At 44.7% G+C, this 13,341-nt stretch overlaps 1 protein-coding gene across 1 annotated transcript; it reads right to left on the bottom strand.

Annotated features, from left to right (window-relative positions):
- Window positions 1–5,745: 5,745 nt before the first annotated feature.
- On the bottom strand, window positions 5,746–12,285 carry RND1 (Rho family GTPase 1). The gene is made up of 5 exons (XM_036761891.1): window positions 12,079–12,285; window positions 11,295–11,382; window positions 8,525–8,634; window positions 7,175–7,309; window positions 5,746–6,766 (listed from the first exon to the last, which is right to left on the bottom strand). The coding sequence occupies exons 1-5, from the start codon at window positions 12,196–12,198 to the stop codon at window positions 6,521–6,523; spliced, it is 699 nt and encodes a 232-aa protein (XP_036617786.1). The 5' UTR covers window positions 12,199–12,285; the 3' UTR covers window positions 5,746–6,520.
- Window positions 12,286–13,341: the final 1,056 nt, after the last annotated feature.

Genomic DNA, 13,341 nt, shown 5'->3' with positions numbered 1-13,341 from the left:
GTTTTCTTCAGCGAATTTTTGTACATCTTTTGCCATTTTTTTAATGCTTCCTTTACCAAGCTGTTGACTTTTTTTCATGATTTTCTTGCATCACTTTCATTTCTTTTACCAATTTTCTTCTGCCTTTCTTATTTGATATTTTAAAAATCCTTTTTGTGCTCTTCTAGGAGTTCTTTTTGGGCCTGACACCAATTCACATTTTTCTTTGAGTCTTCACACATTTAGTTGGACATTGTTGTCCTCTTCTGAGTTTGTGTTTTGAGCTTCCTTGTCACCATAGTAACTTTCTGTGGTCAGATTCCTTTTTATTGTTGTTGTTTGTTCATTTTTCCAACTCATTTCTTGACTTTTAATTTTATGTTAAAGTTGGGCTCTGCTCCTAGGGTGGAAGAGGCACTATCCCAAGCTTTGTGATTCTTTGTGCTGCTGTTTTCTGAGCTAATTCTGGGGATCTGTAAGTGTTCAGTTCTTCTAAAGTGGTATGATCTAAGGAGAAGTGTAGTTACTGCTCTCCTGGCCTGTGCTCTGGTCTGTGAGCAACCACAAACACTCTTTTTCCACCCTGGACCTGTGACCAGGGTCCCTTGTGGCCACAAGCTCTAGTGTGCTTAGTGCTTTTCCTCACCCTGGGACTGTGACCCAGGACTGAGACCCAAGTCCCCATTTGGGCAATGCAACAGAGTCCTGCACCAGTGCCAGCAAAGAGTCTCCTGTAATCTCCTTCTGATCAGTTGTCTGGCCACCCTTACCATCAGTGGGGCTGAGAGCTCCAGGAGTCTCTGTAGTTTCAGTTGCCCCCAAAGGCCTGCACTGGTTTGCTGGGGCTCAGTCTCTTGTTGGCTTGCCCAGGTCCCTGTTCTCCTCTCTCACCTCACTGAGACAGACCTTTCCTATTGACCTACTAAGTTGTCACGGGCTGGAAAATTGTTTCACCTCATCCTTTTATTGGTTTTGCTACTCTAGAATTAATTTTTTTGAGGGGGTAGGTGAAGCAATTGGGGTTAAGTGACTTGCCCAAGGTCACACAGCTAGTAAGTGTCAAGTGTCTGAGGCTGGGTTTGAACTCAGGTCCTCCTGACTCCAGGGCCAGTGCTTTATTCACTGTGTCCAGAATTAATTTTGAGGTGTTATTTTAAAGTTGTTTGGAAGGGAATTTGGGAGAACTCAAGTGACTTTCTGCCTTACTCTTCCATTGTAGCTCTGCCCTCTCCTATAAATAGTTTTGAATACATGGGTCCCTTCCCTCTGTCTTTGGACACTTTGGGAATATGCCTTGTAGCAGAATGTAAGCTTCTTTTGAATAGAGATTATTTCGTTGTTTGTCTTTTTATCTCCAGTGCCTTACACAGTAGTAGTTTGATAAATGGCTTGTTGTTTGTTGATTACTAGCGATTTTGCTTAGTCAAAGGGCATGTCCACTTAGCAACTTTTTGGTTATAACTCTAAATTGTTTTCTGCATGTTTGGACCAATTCACATATCTGGTGAAAGTACATTCAGCTCCTCCAACAATTCTAGCTTGCTTTTACATAGGCCCAAAGAGGTATGACTGATTTAACCAGTTGTAATAGGTTTCTTTTGTGATGTCTATTACCTTAATCTAATGTTGCTGTTGTTACCTAATGACTGAGGCCCTATAGTCCTCTCATGCTAATTAAAGAACTTCACACCTAAAGCAGCCCTTTACACTGTTTTTAGTGTGTTATAAAAATTCACTGAATTTGAGCAACTTATTAATGACTAAAATAAGAAAATTTATTTCTTGGATACTTAACTTTCCTTTTATTATAGTAAAAAGGGGAAACCTATCTAGACTGTTTTAGGAGTTTATTTGATTTAAATGCTTGAAATTTTATTTTTACTGATGATAGATTGATTGTTTTGTATAGTTGTATAATATAAATCAGTGTTTACTGAATTGAATCATAGTTTAGAAGTCTTCAGGGAAATAAATATTTACAGTAATCCTATCAGGGACCTTTTAAAAAATAATTCTCTTTGGAAGTCAATCAACTCTAATTTTTAGTTCCATTGAGATATTATTATACCAAAGTTGTATAACATGCATAGCTGTATAAAGGGAGGAAGGAATTTGTGCAATAGATTAACTTAATTGAAATGTAACCAACCTATATAAAATGCACTTTTAAGTAGAGTAACATCTTTGGAACCCATATTTGCTTGGTACTTTTTTGTTTAAGGAATGTAATCATCACATGGTAAACATTACAGCTTTAAATATACATTTGATCTTTAAAAGTTTAAGGAGTGAATATTTGCATCCTAAAATATTTCCACAATTTAGGACTGCATTCTTTTTGTGTGTTTTGGTATCAGTAAACACTTTATGACCTTGCACCCTCTATAGCTTTCAGGCAATTGTGAGTGTGTAAAGATGTAGTCTGCCATATAAAATTTTTTTGGGAGGCCTAACTAGCTTCATTTTCATCAAGAACCCCTTTGATATCTGTGCCATAAATCATACTTGTACGGATTTTATGAAGATGAGGAAATAGGCATTTGGGTCAGCAGTCTTTATTTGTAGGGAATGATGTCAGTGATTGATTCTTTTTCTATCCTTCTGTCTTCCTCTCTCTGAGAACTTCTAAAAGGATCCCTTAATGTTTTCATGACTGTGTTGCCATCAACAGTCATACTTTTTTGTTTGTTTTAGGAGAATCTGTGAGCCATACTTGCATTTAGCTGGAACTTTCTTTTCTCTTTTGGCTTTGTTTATCTGGAGAATAGCCAGTACTAATATGCTTTAGTTCTTCAAAAAGCATGTCAATTCATTGGCCATAACAGCAATCTCACATATAGAGTCTATAACAACTGTATGAAGCTTAGCATTCTCTGCCCTCTGTTCTGGCACTACACCAGTCACTACAGAATCAGAAGAGGGCCATTTAAAAAAAATTTCCTTTCTTCCTTTGGTTGCCTTGGCCTATTGGTGTAGGCTAGATCAATACTCACACAGCAGACCCAGACATTGCAGGGTGGTAGACCTATCTAGAGCTTATACTTTGCTGACCCTTGCCTTTATCTCCAGAGTTTAGCAAGGGTCACCTCCAAGCCACAATGAGGTATTAGAGTAGAACCTTTGGAGGAAAAAACCCAAACTGAATAAATTAAGAACATTTGGAATTATCCAAATACATTTAAATCTATTATATGAAATAATATTATGAACAAAATCACAATACATTTTGTATTTTAATTCCTTCCCCAAAAGTCTACTTTTTCCTCTTTTCTACTTAAGAGAAAGTTTTTGCTTTTTCCATTTTTTTCAGCTTTTATGAAATTTTATTTCTAACTATTTGTGTTGTGGGTAGAGAGTTCTCCCCCCCTCCCTGCCCCCTTCCCGTGTAAACTCCCTGAGGATGGGAACTTCTCCTGCTATGGATCCTACTTTCCCTTTTTCCCTTCCCTCCTCTATTTATCTTAGTTCTGAGCATATTAATTAGGTCCTTGCTAAATACTTGCTATTTAACTGCAGCTCAAAGAAAAAAGAGCAAGTTCCAAGATTAAAGTACTTAAATACATTATGAACAAAGAGAAATCACAATTAATTTTGCTTAGTGTCCCTTTTTTAGCATTAATGTAATAGTCTTAACACTCCATAATTACTTCAATTAAAAAAAATAAAGTCATTCTTATGTGTAGCATACTCTAGAATACTAGGGAAACAAAAGTGAAAAAAACCAAAACCAAACCCCTAACAAGTCAGTTTTTGGCCTCGAGGAACTTTTATTTTACTGAAGATTGATTGAGGCCCAGGGCCTGCAGAAGTGAGAAACATGACACTTTCAGCTTCCTCCAAGATCATAATACTTCAAAACGAAGTAAGGTGTTTTTGCTGTGAAGTCCCCGAACATCAGTTGCACCCTTATTCTAATATAAGTTCAGCATAGCACTATGGAAAGAGTGCTCAGTCATAGGACTTGGGCTTAACTTCTGCTGCTGAGGCTTACTACTTGTGTGACCTTGAACGAGTAAGTTAAACAGAGAGGGCCCCAGTTTCCTTATCAGTAAAATGAGAGTGTTGGGTCTGCGTGGCTTCTGATATCCTTTCCAGCTCACAATATACAATCCTGTGTTAAGTGACTTGCCCATGGTCCCATAGTAAGTGTTAAGGCAGGATCTGAACCAAGGTCTCTTTCACTATGCAGCTGCACCTCTCCAGAGGTGTCTTTTTCCTTTTGAAGGCACCTGTCGGGCAGGCCAGATCACCCAAGGATTGTCAGCTCCAGCAAGGATCAAAACAGAAGCTGACAACTTCATGACAACTATTTATACCTCCCAATAACGACAAAACCAGGGCCATGACCACACTGATGAAATGCACCACGGAGGAGATAAGAGTCAAAGCTGAGCATTTGCCCTCCGACCCTTACCAAAGCCCCTAAACTATTTCTGATCCTCCATTTGCAATTTTCTATATGCAAAACCATCCGGAGTCCAGGGCAGCCCAGCCATAGGCCTCCGCTCCACCCCTAGTCCAAAGTAACTTGACATGTGATTAATCTTTCCTTTCACAACCCTGCAGCCTAAAGGGCTTCCAGAATGTAATTAATCTAGTGCACCAGTAGAGGGCCCCTATTTTAGGATAAGGTCTGGTCAGACTTCATACCTGTAACATAATAAGATCAAAGCCAGCCTGGCCACATGGACTTGGAGGGCAGTCAGAGCTTGAAGGTACCATGACGGGATGAAGGGGACCAAAAGAAGTGGATGACAAGAGAGACAGGGGTGGGAATAAGGAGGAGAGAGAGCAGCATTCTCTTTAATGGTCCATATTGGATTGTGTTGACACATGCTTTTTTAGGGGGAGTTAGGTGTGAGCCATTCAGGAACAGAGAGATCCTGCCCAATCCCAGCAGAAATACCCTCTCCCCGCAATATTGTAAAAATAAACTGTCATGCCCATTTCTTCTATACCAGTGATGCCCAGGGACGGTCAAGGTTTCTGCTTTATGATAACTAGGATAAAGTCAATATAGGGAAGGGCTGTCCCTACATCAGTCAGTCAATAAATATTTATTAAGCACATGTTATATGCTGGGCACTGTGCTAAACTCTGGGGATAAAGGCTTAGTATAGTGCCTGGCATATAGTAGGTACTTAATAGATATTTACTAAATTATTGGATACAAAAAGAGGTGAAAGAGAATCCTTGCCCTGAAAGAGACTACAATCTAATGGGGAAAGCAATAAGCAACCAAATATGACAAACAAGTTATACGCAGGATAAACAAGAAATAATTAACAGAGGGAAGTCACTAGAATTAAGAGAGGTTGGGAAAAGCTTCCTGCAGAATGGGGGGATTTTACCTGAGACTTAAAGGAAGCCAAGGTGAAGATAAGGAGGGAGAGCAATGGATACCAAAAACTCTGCAAGGGGAAAACAAATACCAGACTTCTGCCCATGTGGTAATTCTTGCTGAGAAGGGCAGGAGTAGGGAAGAGTGAGAAGGAAGGTGAACTTTCCAATGAGACTAAATTAGGTCGTATCCAGCCACTTAGAGGAAGATCCCTAAACCAGGTACTTCTCTTTTCCCCAGAGAACCATCTGAGGGAAACAGCAAGGAAGACAGGGAGATTATTAAAGGTCAATCAACATAGGGAAAAGAAAGTAACCAAGAAAACTGAGCCTGGTTCGTATGTTATATTTTTCATTAATAAATAAGTTTTCTTTAAACACAGAACATGTAACAGATTGAAACACTCCCCTATCCCTCCCCCCCACAACTAACCAACTCCAAAGACAAAAGTCTATAAAACAAATTCCACCTGTGCTGCCCCCGCAGAAGGCTGAGAAAACTTGTGCCCCCGCCTGCCCCTGCCCTGGCAGCATGCCCCCACCTCATGCTCTGGCAGGAGAAGGGGGTCAGGGCTTCTCCCTTGGACCCTGGGGACTTGGGTGAGAAGCATATGGATGTTTAATGTCACATCTACATGAGACATGGGCTGTGCAAAGAGATGAGTTTCCTTCTCAATGGCTCTGACTAAACCGTAGCCCTTCTGACTTCAGTTAGGAAGTACCCAAGCTAAGCTGCCAGGGCAGACCCCCTGCTGCCTACTCTGTGCATCCCCACTCCCTGGCTGTCTCCTGGGAGGGGAACCGGGGAGTCAGCCTTCCTTATCTGCCTCCCAGACTTACATGGAAACACTGCATGGAAGATGCTGAAGATGGAGGCACCTGGCCCTGGGCCCACGAGGCCAGAGTACCTCCGGCACCCCCCACACTTTTCCTTCTTCCCAGGCAGGGGGCACTGGAGTAAACTGGCCCCCTCCGTGACTCTATTGCCTGGCCTGGGGTGTGATGATTCTCCCTCTGTATCAGATCCTTGTCCTGGGCCCGTACCGTCCCTGTCACTTTCTAAGCCCTCACCTTGGCTATCTGAAAAAACTCATGTCTGGTGTCCTAAAATGTCTCATCCTCCCTCTTCCCATGCCTCCTCTCCCTAGGAGAGGAAGTGGGAGGAAATGGGAGGCAACCCCCCCACCCCCAGACCTTCCCTTCACATAATAGAACAGCTTTTGGCTTTTTCCTTCTTGAAGGTAGAAGAGATGAGTTCAGATCTGCTGGGAAGATGCAGGAGTCGTTTGGAGAAGCTGCGCACTGGGCTCTTGGGTGGGAGGGGGCTGCCCTTGTTCAGGCACACCATCGAAGCTGTCCGGAAGATGCTGTGGACGCTCTTTTCAGAAGTGAAGGCTGAACATTCCAGGTAAATCTGAGCACCTAGTTGCTTGGCCGTGGCACAACCCTGTGGAGAGGTGAATATTCTAGCATTCCCCAAATTGTGTAATAATGACTCCCCCACATGAAGCAGCCCTTGAAGGACTTCACCCTAAATTTCCTCCTGCTCCAGGACCAGTGGGGTCCAAGAGCAGTCCAGATTCCTTTTCTGATACCACAAAAGAACAACTCAGCTGTTTTCTTGTGAAATGCGTTTACACTAAACAGATGTTTATTGCCCTGTGGGGGACTGATTTGTAGACCGTAGCTATCCCACCACCTTCTACTTTCTAAATAGCTGCTATTTATATCTAAAGGCAGCAGGTAAGCTTCAGGGAGAGGTCTCACCGCTCCCAAGGTGTCTTACTCAACAGCAATCCCACATACCATGGCAACTCTCTTACCAACCCCAACACACACACACACACACACATACCTGTTCATGGGAGATGGGTGCCTGCTTCTGGTGGGACAGCTCCATCAGTGTGCTCAGGTCCGTCCTTAAGTCTGTCTTACAGCCAATGAGCAGCACTCGGGTACTGGGGCAGTAATCTAGAATCTCCATCTTCCACTGAAGGATCAGGTAGGCAGAGAAGGGAGGAAGGGAAGGGAATAAGTATTTCTTACGTATGTACTATGTGCCAGGCACTATCCTAGGTACAAATACCATAAATGAGAAGACCAAGAAATGAGGCCGAACTAGGAGAATTGCTCATGGAAGTTTTATATCACTGAGTTCATCAGCAGCCCTGCCCTCCACCAGAATCACAGTTGTCACCATGCTTAATATGCAATCATGAGTCATTATCTATGCCATGCTGCCTCCCAAGAGGCTTCTTATACCACAGATATGTTCGTCCAGGAGGCCTAGTTCCCTTTTTTCTTCAATCCTCCAGCAGAGGATTGGGCCACAGGCCTATCATCATGACTCACTCCCCCCCCTCCCTCCGCCTTTCTCTATACCAAGGGCTTCTGACCACTGGGTTCTGTTACTTCCTGGAGAAAACAGAGAATGGGAGTGGGTAGAGGGGTAATGAAAATGGGGAAAAAGAGAAATGATCTACTCTACCCAGTTATAAAGTACCTTAAAGGGGGTCCTAGCCTGATTCAAAAGTACCAGGAAATAGAGGTCTCATGACCCAGCCACAAAACTAGACCTAAGAATAGGTTCTGTGACCCCTTTAGGTACCACAGCTCCCCATCAGAAAAAGTTCATCTCGGTGATGCCTCTCTCCAGGGAATGGGAATGCATCCCTTCCCACTTGTCAAAGGACCTAAGCCAAGCACCCAAGAAAAGAACCCTAAATCTGGGGAGAAGCAGTTCCCAAGGGACCTTGCTAGGAAATAAGTAATTTGTATTTCCTTTGCAAAGGAAAAAAGTTAGCACTTCAGTAGCAGATTAGTTCTGTGTCAGTCAGGTTCTCTCAGTCCCAGAGGAAAGTGGCTTCAAGCATCCAAAGAAAATGCTTCCAAAATGATACCTATGAACATGACTTTATTGCCTACTCTGTGACCCCCTTTCTGAGAAGTTCCCATGGTCTCTTACCCCATTCCCCACCTCTAATGATATCAGTTTGCTAGGCCTCTAAGGGAGTACAGCATAACGGAAAGAACACTAAATCGACAATCCGGAGACCTAGATTTTCATCTCAGTTTCCCTCCTTAGGCAAGGCAACTTTACTCATTTGGGACTCCCTCATTATTTTTAAAAAAAGGTGGGGAGCTGGATTGGAAGATCTCTCAGGTTCCTTCCAGCTCTAATATCCTGGGATTCTTGGAGTCTCACCTTTTTGAGTGCGCTGTCCAGAGTCTCGGGACGGCTGACGTCAAAGCATAGCAATACTGCATCTGAATCGCTGTAGCAGAGTGGACGGACATTGTCATAGTAGGGAGAACCTGGTGGTGGGAAGGGAAAGGGAGAGAGAGAAGAAGAGTCAGTGTATTCAGGGAATTGCTGTCACTGCCTCTCCCACCACTATCACAAGCAGCATCAAAGCAAAGGACTCTTCTTATATGTAGACTCCCCCCTCCAAAAAAAAATCCTTTACCTTTCTATGTTGAGAGGACCCTCAGGCATACATTTTCTTTGCCCCCATATGCCAATCTGTTCCCCTCCCCCTTGTCTTGCCAGAACAGTTAAGCTGGTCCTTTACAAAAATGTAAAGGAAGAAGCAGGGGGGAAGAGGGAGAGGAATGAGGGAAGATCAATAGCCTTTGTCCCTCAAATCCAGTAGAGCCTAGAGTATAAGAAGAGTTGAAAAGAGGGAGAGAGAAAGAAATCTGACTCTGTCTGAGGCTCCTTTAGCTTCAACAATATATTTGGTGCTAAAACCCCGCCAGTTTCTTCATAGAACACCATGTCACCAAGCTTGTAAAGGGCTTGTAAAGGGCCCAGTCTATTTCTATAGTCTGTTCAGTGCTCATCCACCTTGTCCTCCCTCCTGTTCCAGTGTCTCCCCCCCTTAGGAAATGGCTCTTGTGGTTATATAACAAGCTGTCCAGCTCCCCTACCATGGGGTCAGCACTATGGAAGTTGTGGCATGAAAGCGGAGAGGGAAGGCAGCAGAGCCCCAAGCCTCTAGGACCTCGATCCCTAACTTCTAAAATCCTCTTACACCAGAAAAGAATAAGATAAATCACCAGGATGTAGATTAAACATGCTAAGGCCAGCAGCTGCCCAGATGTGGATGGCAGAGAAGGGGTCCTATGGGAAGGGGGTTAGCTGTTAGCCTGGGTGGTCCAACATAGGAGAATACTGGGGACCAGGCCAGCCTACCCATTTCCTCCCCAGGAGAAGGAATAGCATCAGCTTTGGAACCCAGACACTCCGTGCTGAGAATAGCAAGCAGCCTTTCTCTCTGCACCCGCAATTACCATGGAAACTGGGGGGAATCCAAGCTTATGACAGGAGCTGAGAAAAGGGGAGAAAGGATGACAACCCTCTCCCCTGCACCACCGCCCCCTTTTGAAGTAGGGTCATATCACTGCAGCACTGGGAAAAGGAGAAGGTTACGATACAAAGGGAATGTTGGAGGTGTGGGGGGACCTGAAAGCAATACCTCCATTTTGGCTTCAATCAGACCCCCTCATCCAGGTCTGACAAGTGAATCATCGGAACAGGTCTTTGCTTTGCCCTCAATATGGACGATTCCTATCCTACAGCCCTCTATATTATCTTTTCCTTCCTCATGGATACCCAGCTGAGAAAGGAAATTTGAGGACTATGGGGGAGGGTGCATTTTCTATTTTTTCAGGCACCTGAGGGAAAGGATGAAAATTCCTCTTCTTCATTGCTCCCCTGCTATGTACATGGAACCTAGAGCTGCAGTCGGAGTCCTGGAGGGGGTGTGAGAGGAGGTGCTGAAGATGCACAACCCAGACCTGCAGCCCCTCTGCATTTCGGGTCAGCTGGGAATAGGCAAAAGGGAATATACAAGAGTGCCAAGCTCCCTATCTGGACCACCTGCCACCTTTCCCATTTATTCCTCACTCTGAGGAGCTGCCTGGGGAGAGACTACACAATAGAGCTTTGGGTGAGTAGGGCATTATATTTCTGTAACAGGAGACTGTCTGACAGAGTTCCTCTTTAAACTCAGCCTGAATAAGCACTTAGGGGGAGGGACACGGAAAGGAGGCAAAAAGATTTTTTTCTCCCCTATCCCTTGTTTTCAATCCCTAATCGTGGACCTAGGCCCAGTTTGGAGAAAGGAAACAGATATTGAGTCATTCAGAGGTTTGGGATGGTCAGAAGCAAAGCAAAGGTTTTTCTAACGCAGAGGACATGGGTCTTAAAAATCTGTGATGGGGCTGCAAAGACGTCATTTCTCCACATTCTGGGAAAACAGGGTATCTGCTTTTGTCCCCCCCCTTCAGTAAGTGACATCTTTAGAGCCACCCCCTCCCTTCACTAGCCACTGTTTGGAAAGGAGCTCTGTACATTAAATATACACCATTTCCTCACCCTCCCAAACACCAGATAATGCATCTCCTCATCCATGAGCTGCAGTAGCTGTGCTGTGTTACTGTCACTGCTGCCATCCTTGAAATGGAATGTGGGAAGAATAAACCAGACACACACACACACACACACACACACACACACACACACACTCCCAGTTATATTACTAACCCACTTCTCCCAATCTAATTCCTACCCTGCACCTCCAACAAACTAGTTCCCTTTTTTTTTAAATCATAACTGTCTACTAAAATAGTTCATTCTATATGTAATTTAGTTTGCTGGGGACGAAGAAAAGAGATGGCAATGTCATATCTAAATACTATAACCCCTGAGCTCCTATGGCTAGCCTGCCCAGGCTATATAGTACGAACACAGGCTGTCAATTAGCTGATCTTCAGCCCTAGACTTCTCTGGGGTTTGCCAACTTTGCATGCCCAAAACCATCCAACTGGCATGATTCTTCACCTCTTGCCAAGTGAAAGAACAAACCAACATGCTTTCTTCTCTCTATTCCCTAACCCCACTAAAGGGAGGACCATCTCCAGAGAGAAAACAGCTGTAGGGACAGAAGAGCATTTGGAAACAGCATTCTTACCTGAGGTGTCCCAGAGACTGAGCTCTACCCTTTGTTCCTCCGTCTCCAGACAGGCTGTATAATTCTCAAATACAGTAGGCACATAAGTCTGTGAGATGAGAAAAGGAAGAAATAGCCACTATCATACCCTTGCCCAAGGCTCCTTTGCTTCCCAATCCTTTAGCCGAGCCTCTATGGGCAGTGCCACTCACTCTACCACCTTCCTGTAGTGTCAGGTGATATAGGAGGAAAGGGAATACCAGGTGAACAGGCATACTGTTCTAAGATACAGGATCGGCCCTTGGCCCAGGGAGATAGTCAAATATACTTATTTATTCTCCTTCGTTTCATTTCCCCATTTTAGGGTGGGAGCCCAATTCTATTTTCCCCAACTGCATACAATTCTCCACACTACAAGGGAACAGTAGAAACTAGACAACAGAAGCCTGATTGGGGAGTTGCTCACAATGAAAACCTTTAGAAGAGAAGGGGTGCGTTTCCAGAGGAAAATCTAAAATTTTAAAAATTCCTTCCGACTCCTTTCCAGAGACTGGAAGAGCCTGGGGAAGGGAGAAGAGGTGCGAAAGAGGCAATGCAGGGGCTCCTCTGGGCAATGAGGGCTGATGATAAAGAGGACGGGAATGAGATCTGCAAGATGAGAGAAGCTGGACAGGTCCCAGGGGGACCTCGGATCCAGCGCTCAGCGGTAAGTGGGTCGTAGCTGGGCTCAGAAAGCACCAGGACGCCGTTCGGGCTGGCCAGGAAGGGAGGGGGTGGTGGGCGCTCTCTCCATCAGGCAGCTCACCTCTGGGTAGCAGTCCTTAGCTAGCACCTGTAACATCGCTGTCTTCCCACATTGCACGTCCCCTACCAGGACGAGTTTACATCTGGCCACAGCCGGCTGGGGGGCCCGTCTCTCCTTCATGGTCTCTTCGGCTTCCACTGGGACACAGATTTAAACAGGGAAAGGGGATCCTCTGACAACAGCTCAAAATTCGACCCAAACCACTCCCCTACCTCCCTCCAACTGATGAAGAGGCTGGTATGGCCACTTTATATCCTGACGGTTCAGCCAATCACGGGAGGAGGTGGCCCCCCTCAGAGCCAATCCCTGGAATGAAATTTCCCCCTTCCCTGTCCTGCCAACAGCCAATGGCAGAGGGAGCTGAGTCAGAGCCTTTCCTCTCCACATCTTTTTCCCCCCTTAAAGCTGTAGACGCCTGGTCCCCCAAAGGGGGATTCCCGAGCTTCGTTTTGCATCAAGGAGGGAAAGGGGAGGAATCTGAACCAGGGCTAAACTACCGCATCAGCCAAGTAGTGATGGGAAGCTATGAACAAGCCAGCCCACAAGGCAGGAAGTTAAGTTAGACTGGACTTTTGAAGGTACTGAGGTTTGCCCTGGAGGGGACTTAAAGAACCTGCCAAAGCTACAGACTCTATCCCAGGGTAGAGGAGTTGGCTTGCAAAACAGCACCTGGTTCTTTCCCATATCACTCCTCCGCCCTGGTCTCAGCTTCTTTTCTTTCTCGTCTTTGAGCTCACCTTTTCCAAGAAGCCTCCCTGGACTCACGGAAGAAAAACACTTACAGCTTAACCTTTCAATGTGCTCCAGGCAACAAACTGTCTAAAACTGCAAGTTACAAAACACTTGTCAATCTGGGTTGGCACAAGGAGTTTCCTCATTGGGAATTCCCAATATCCCTTCGTCCCTCCAAAACACACACACACGCACACACACACACACACACACACACACACACACACACACACACGGAAATTAAAAATACGTGTAAGATGCTTCCCCACGTTTGAGAAGGTAACAAATGATTGGGAGGAGGGGACACAAAGGTCGGGGAAAATGGAAAAAAATAAGTCCGGAAGTCTTCAAGTAGAAGCCGAATGATTGTCAGGGATATCCTAGATTAGAATATGAAATCTGAAGCAGGAGACTTTACAGATCATCAGTAAAGACTTTACTATTCTGTCCCGTCCTTTGACAGATAAATAAACTGATCTCCAGAGAAGTTAAGCAATCGTTAGTAAGGAACAAAGCTATTCCGTATTCAAA

The sequence above is a fragment of the Trichosurus vulpecula genome, chromosome 5 (genome assembly GCF_011100635.1).
Source record: "Trichosurus vulpecula isolate mTriVul1 chromosome 5, mTriVul1.pri, whole genome shotgun sequence".
NCBI lineage: Eukaryota > Metazoa > Chordata > Mammalia > Diprotodontia > Phalangeridae > Trichosurus > Trichosurus vulpecula.
This window is presented reverse-complemented; position numbering and strand designations above follow the sequence as displayed.

Excerpts from the sequence above, each read along its gene's own strand:
- RND1 (XM_036761891.1), bottom strand. The coding sequence starts at position 12,198 with ATGAAGGAGAGACGGGCCCCCCAGCCGGCTGTGGCCAGATGTAAACTC. Across the intron at positions 7,310-8,524 it reads TGGACAGCGCACTCAAAAAG|TGGAAGATGGAGATTCTAGA; the intron begins GTGAGACTCCAA and ends CTGATCCTTCAG. Across the intron at positions 6,767-7,174 it reads CACCCATCTCCCATGAACAG|GGTTGTGCCACGGCCAAGCA; the intron begins GTATGTGTGTGT and ends ACCTCTCCACAG.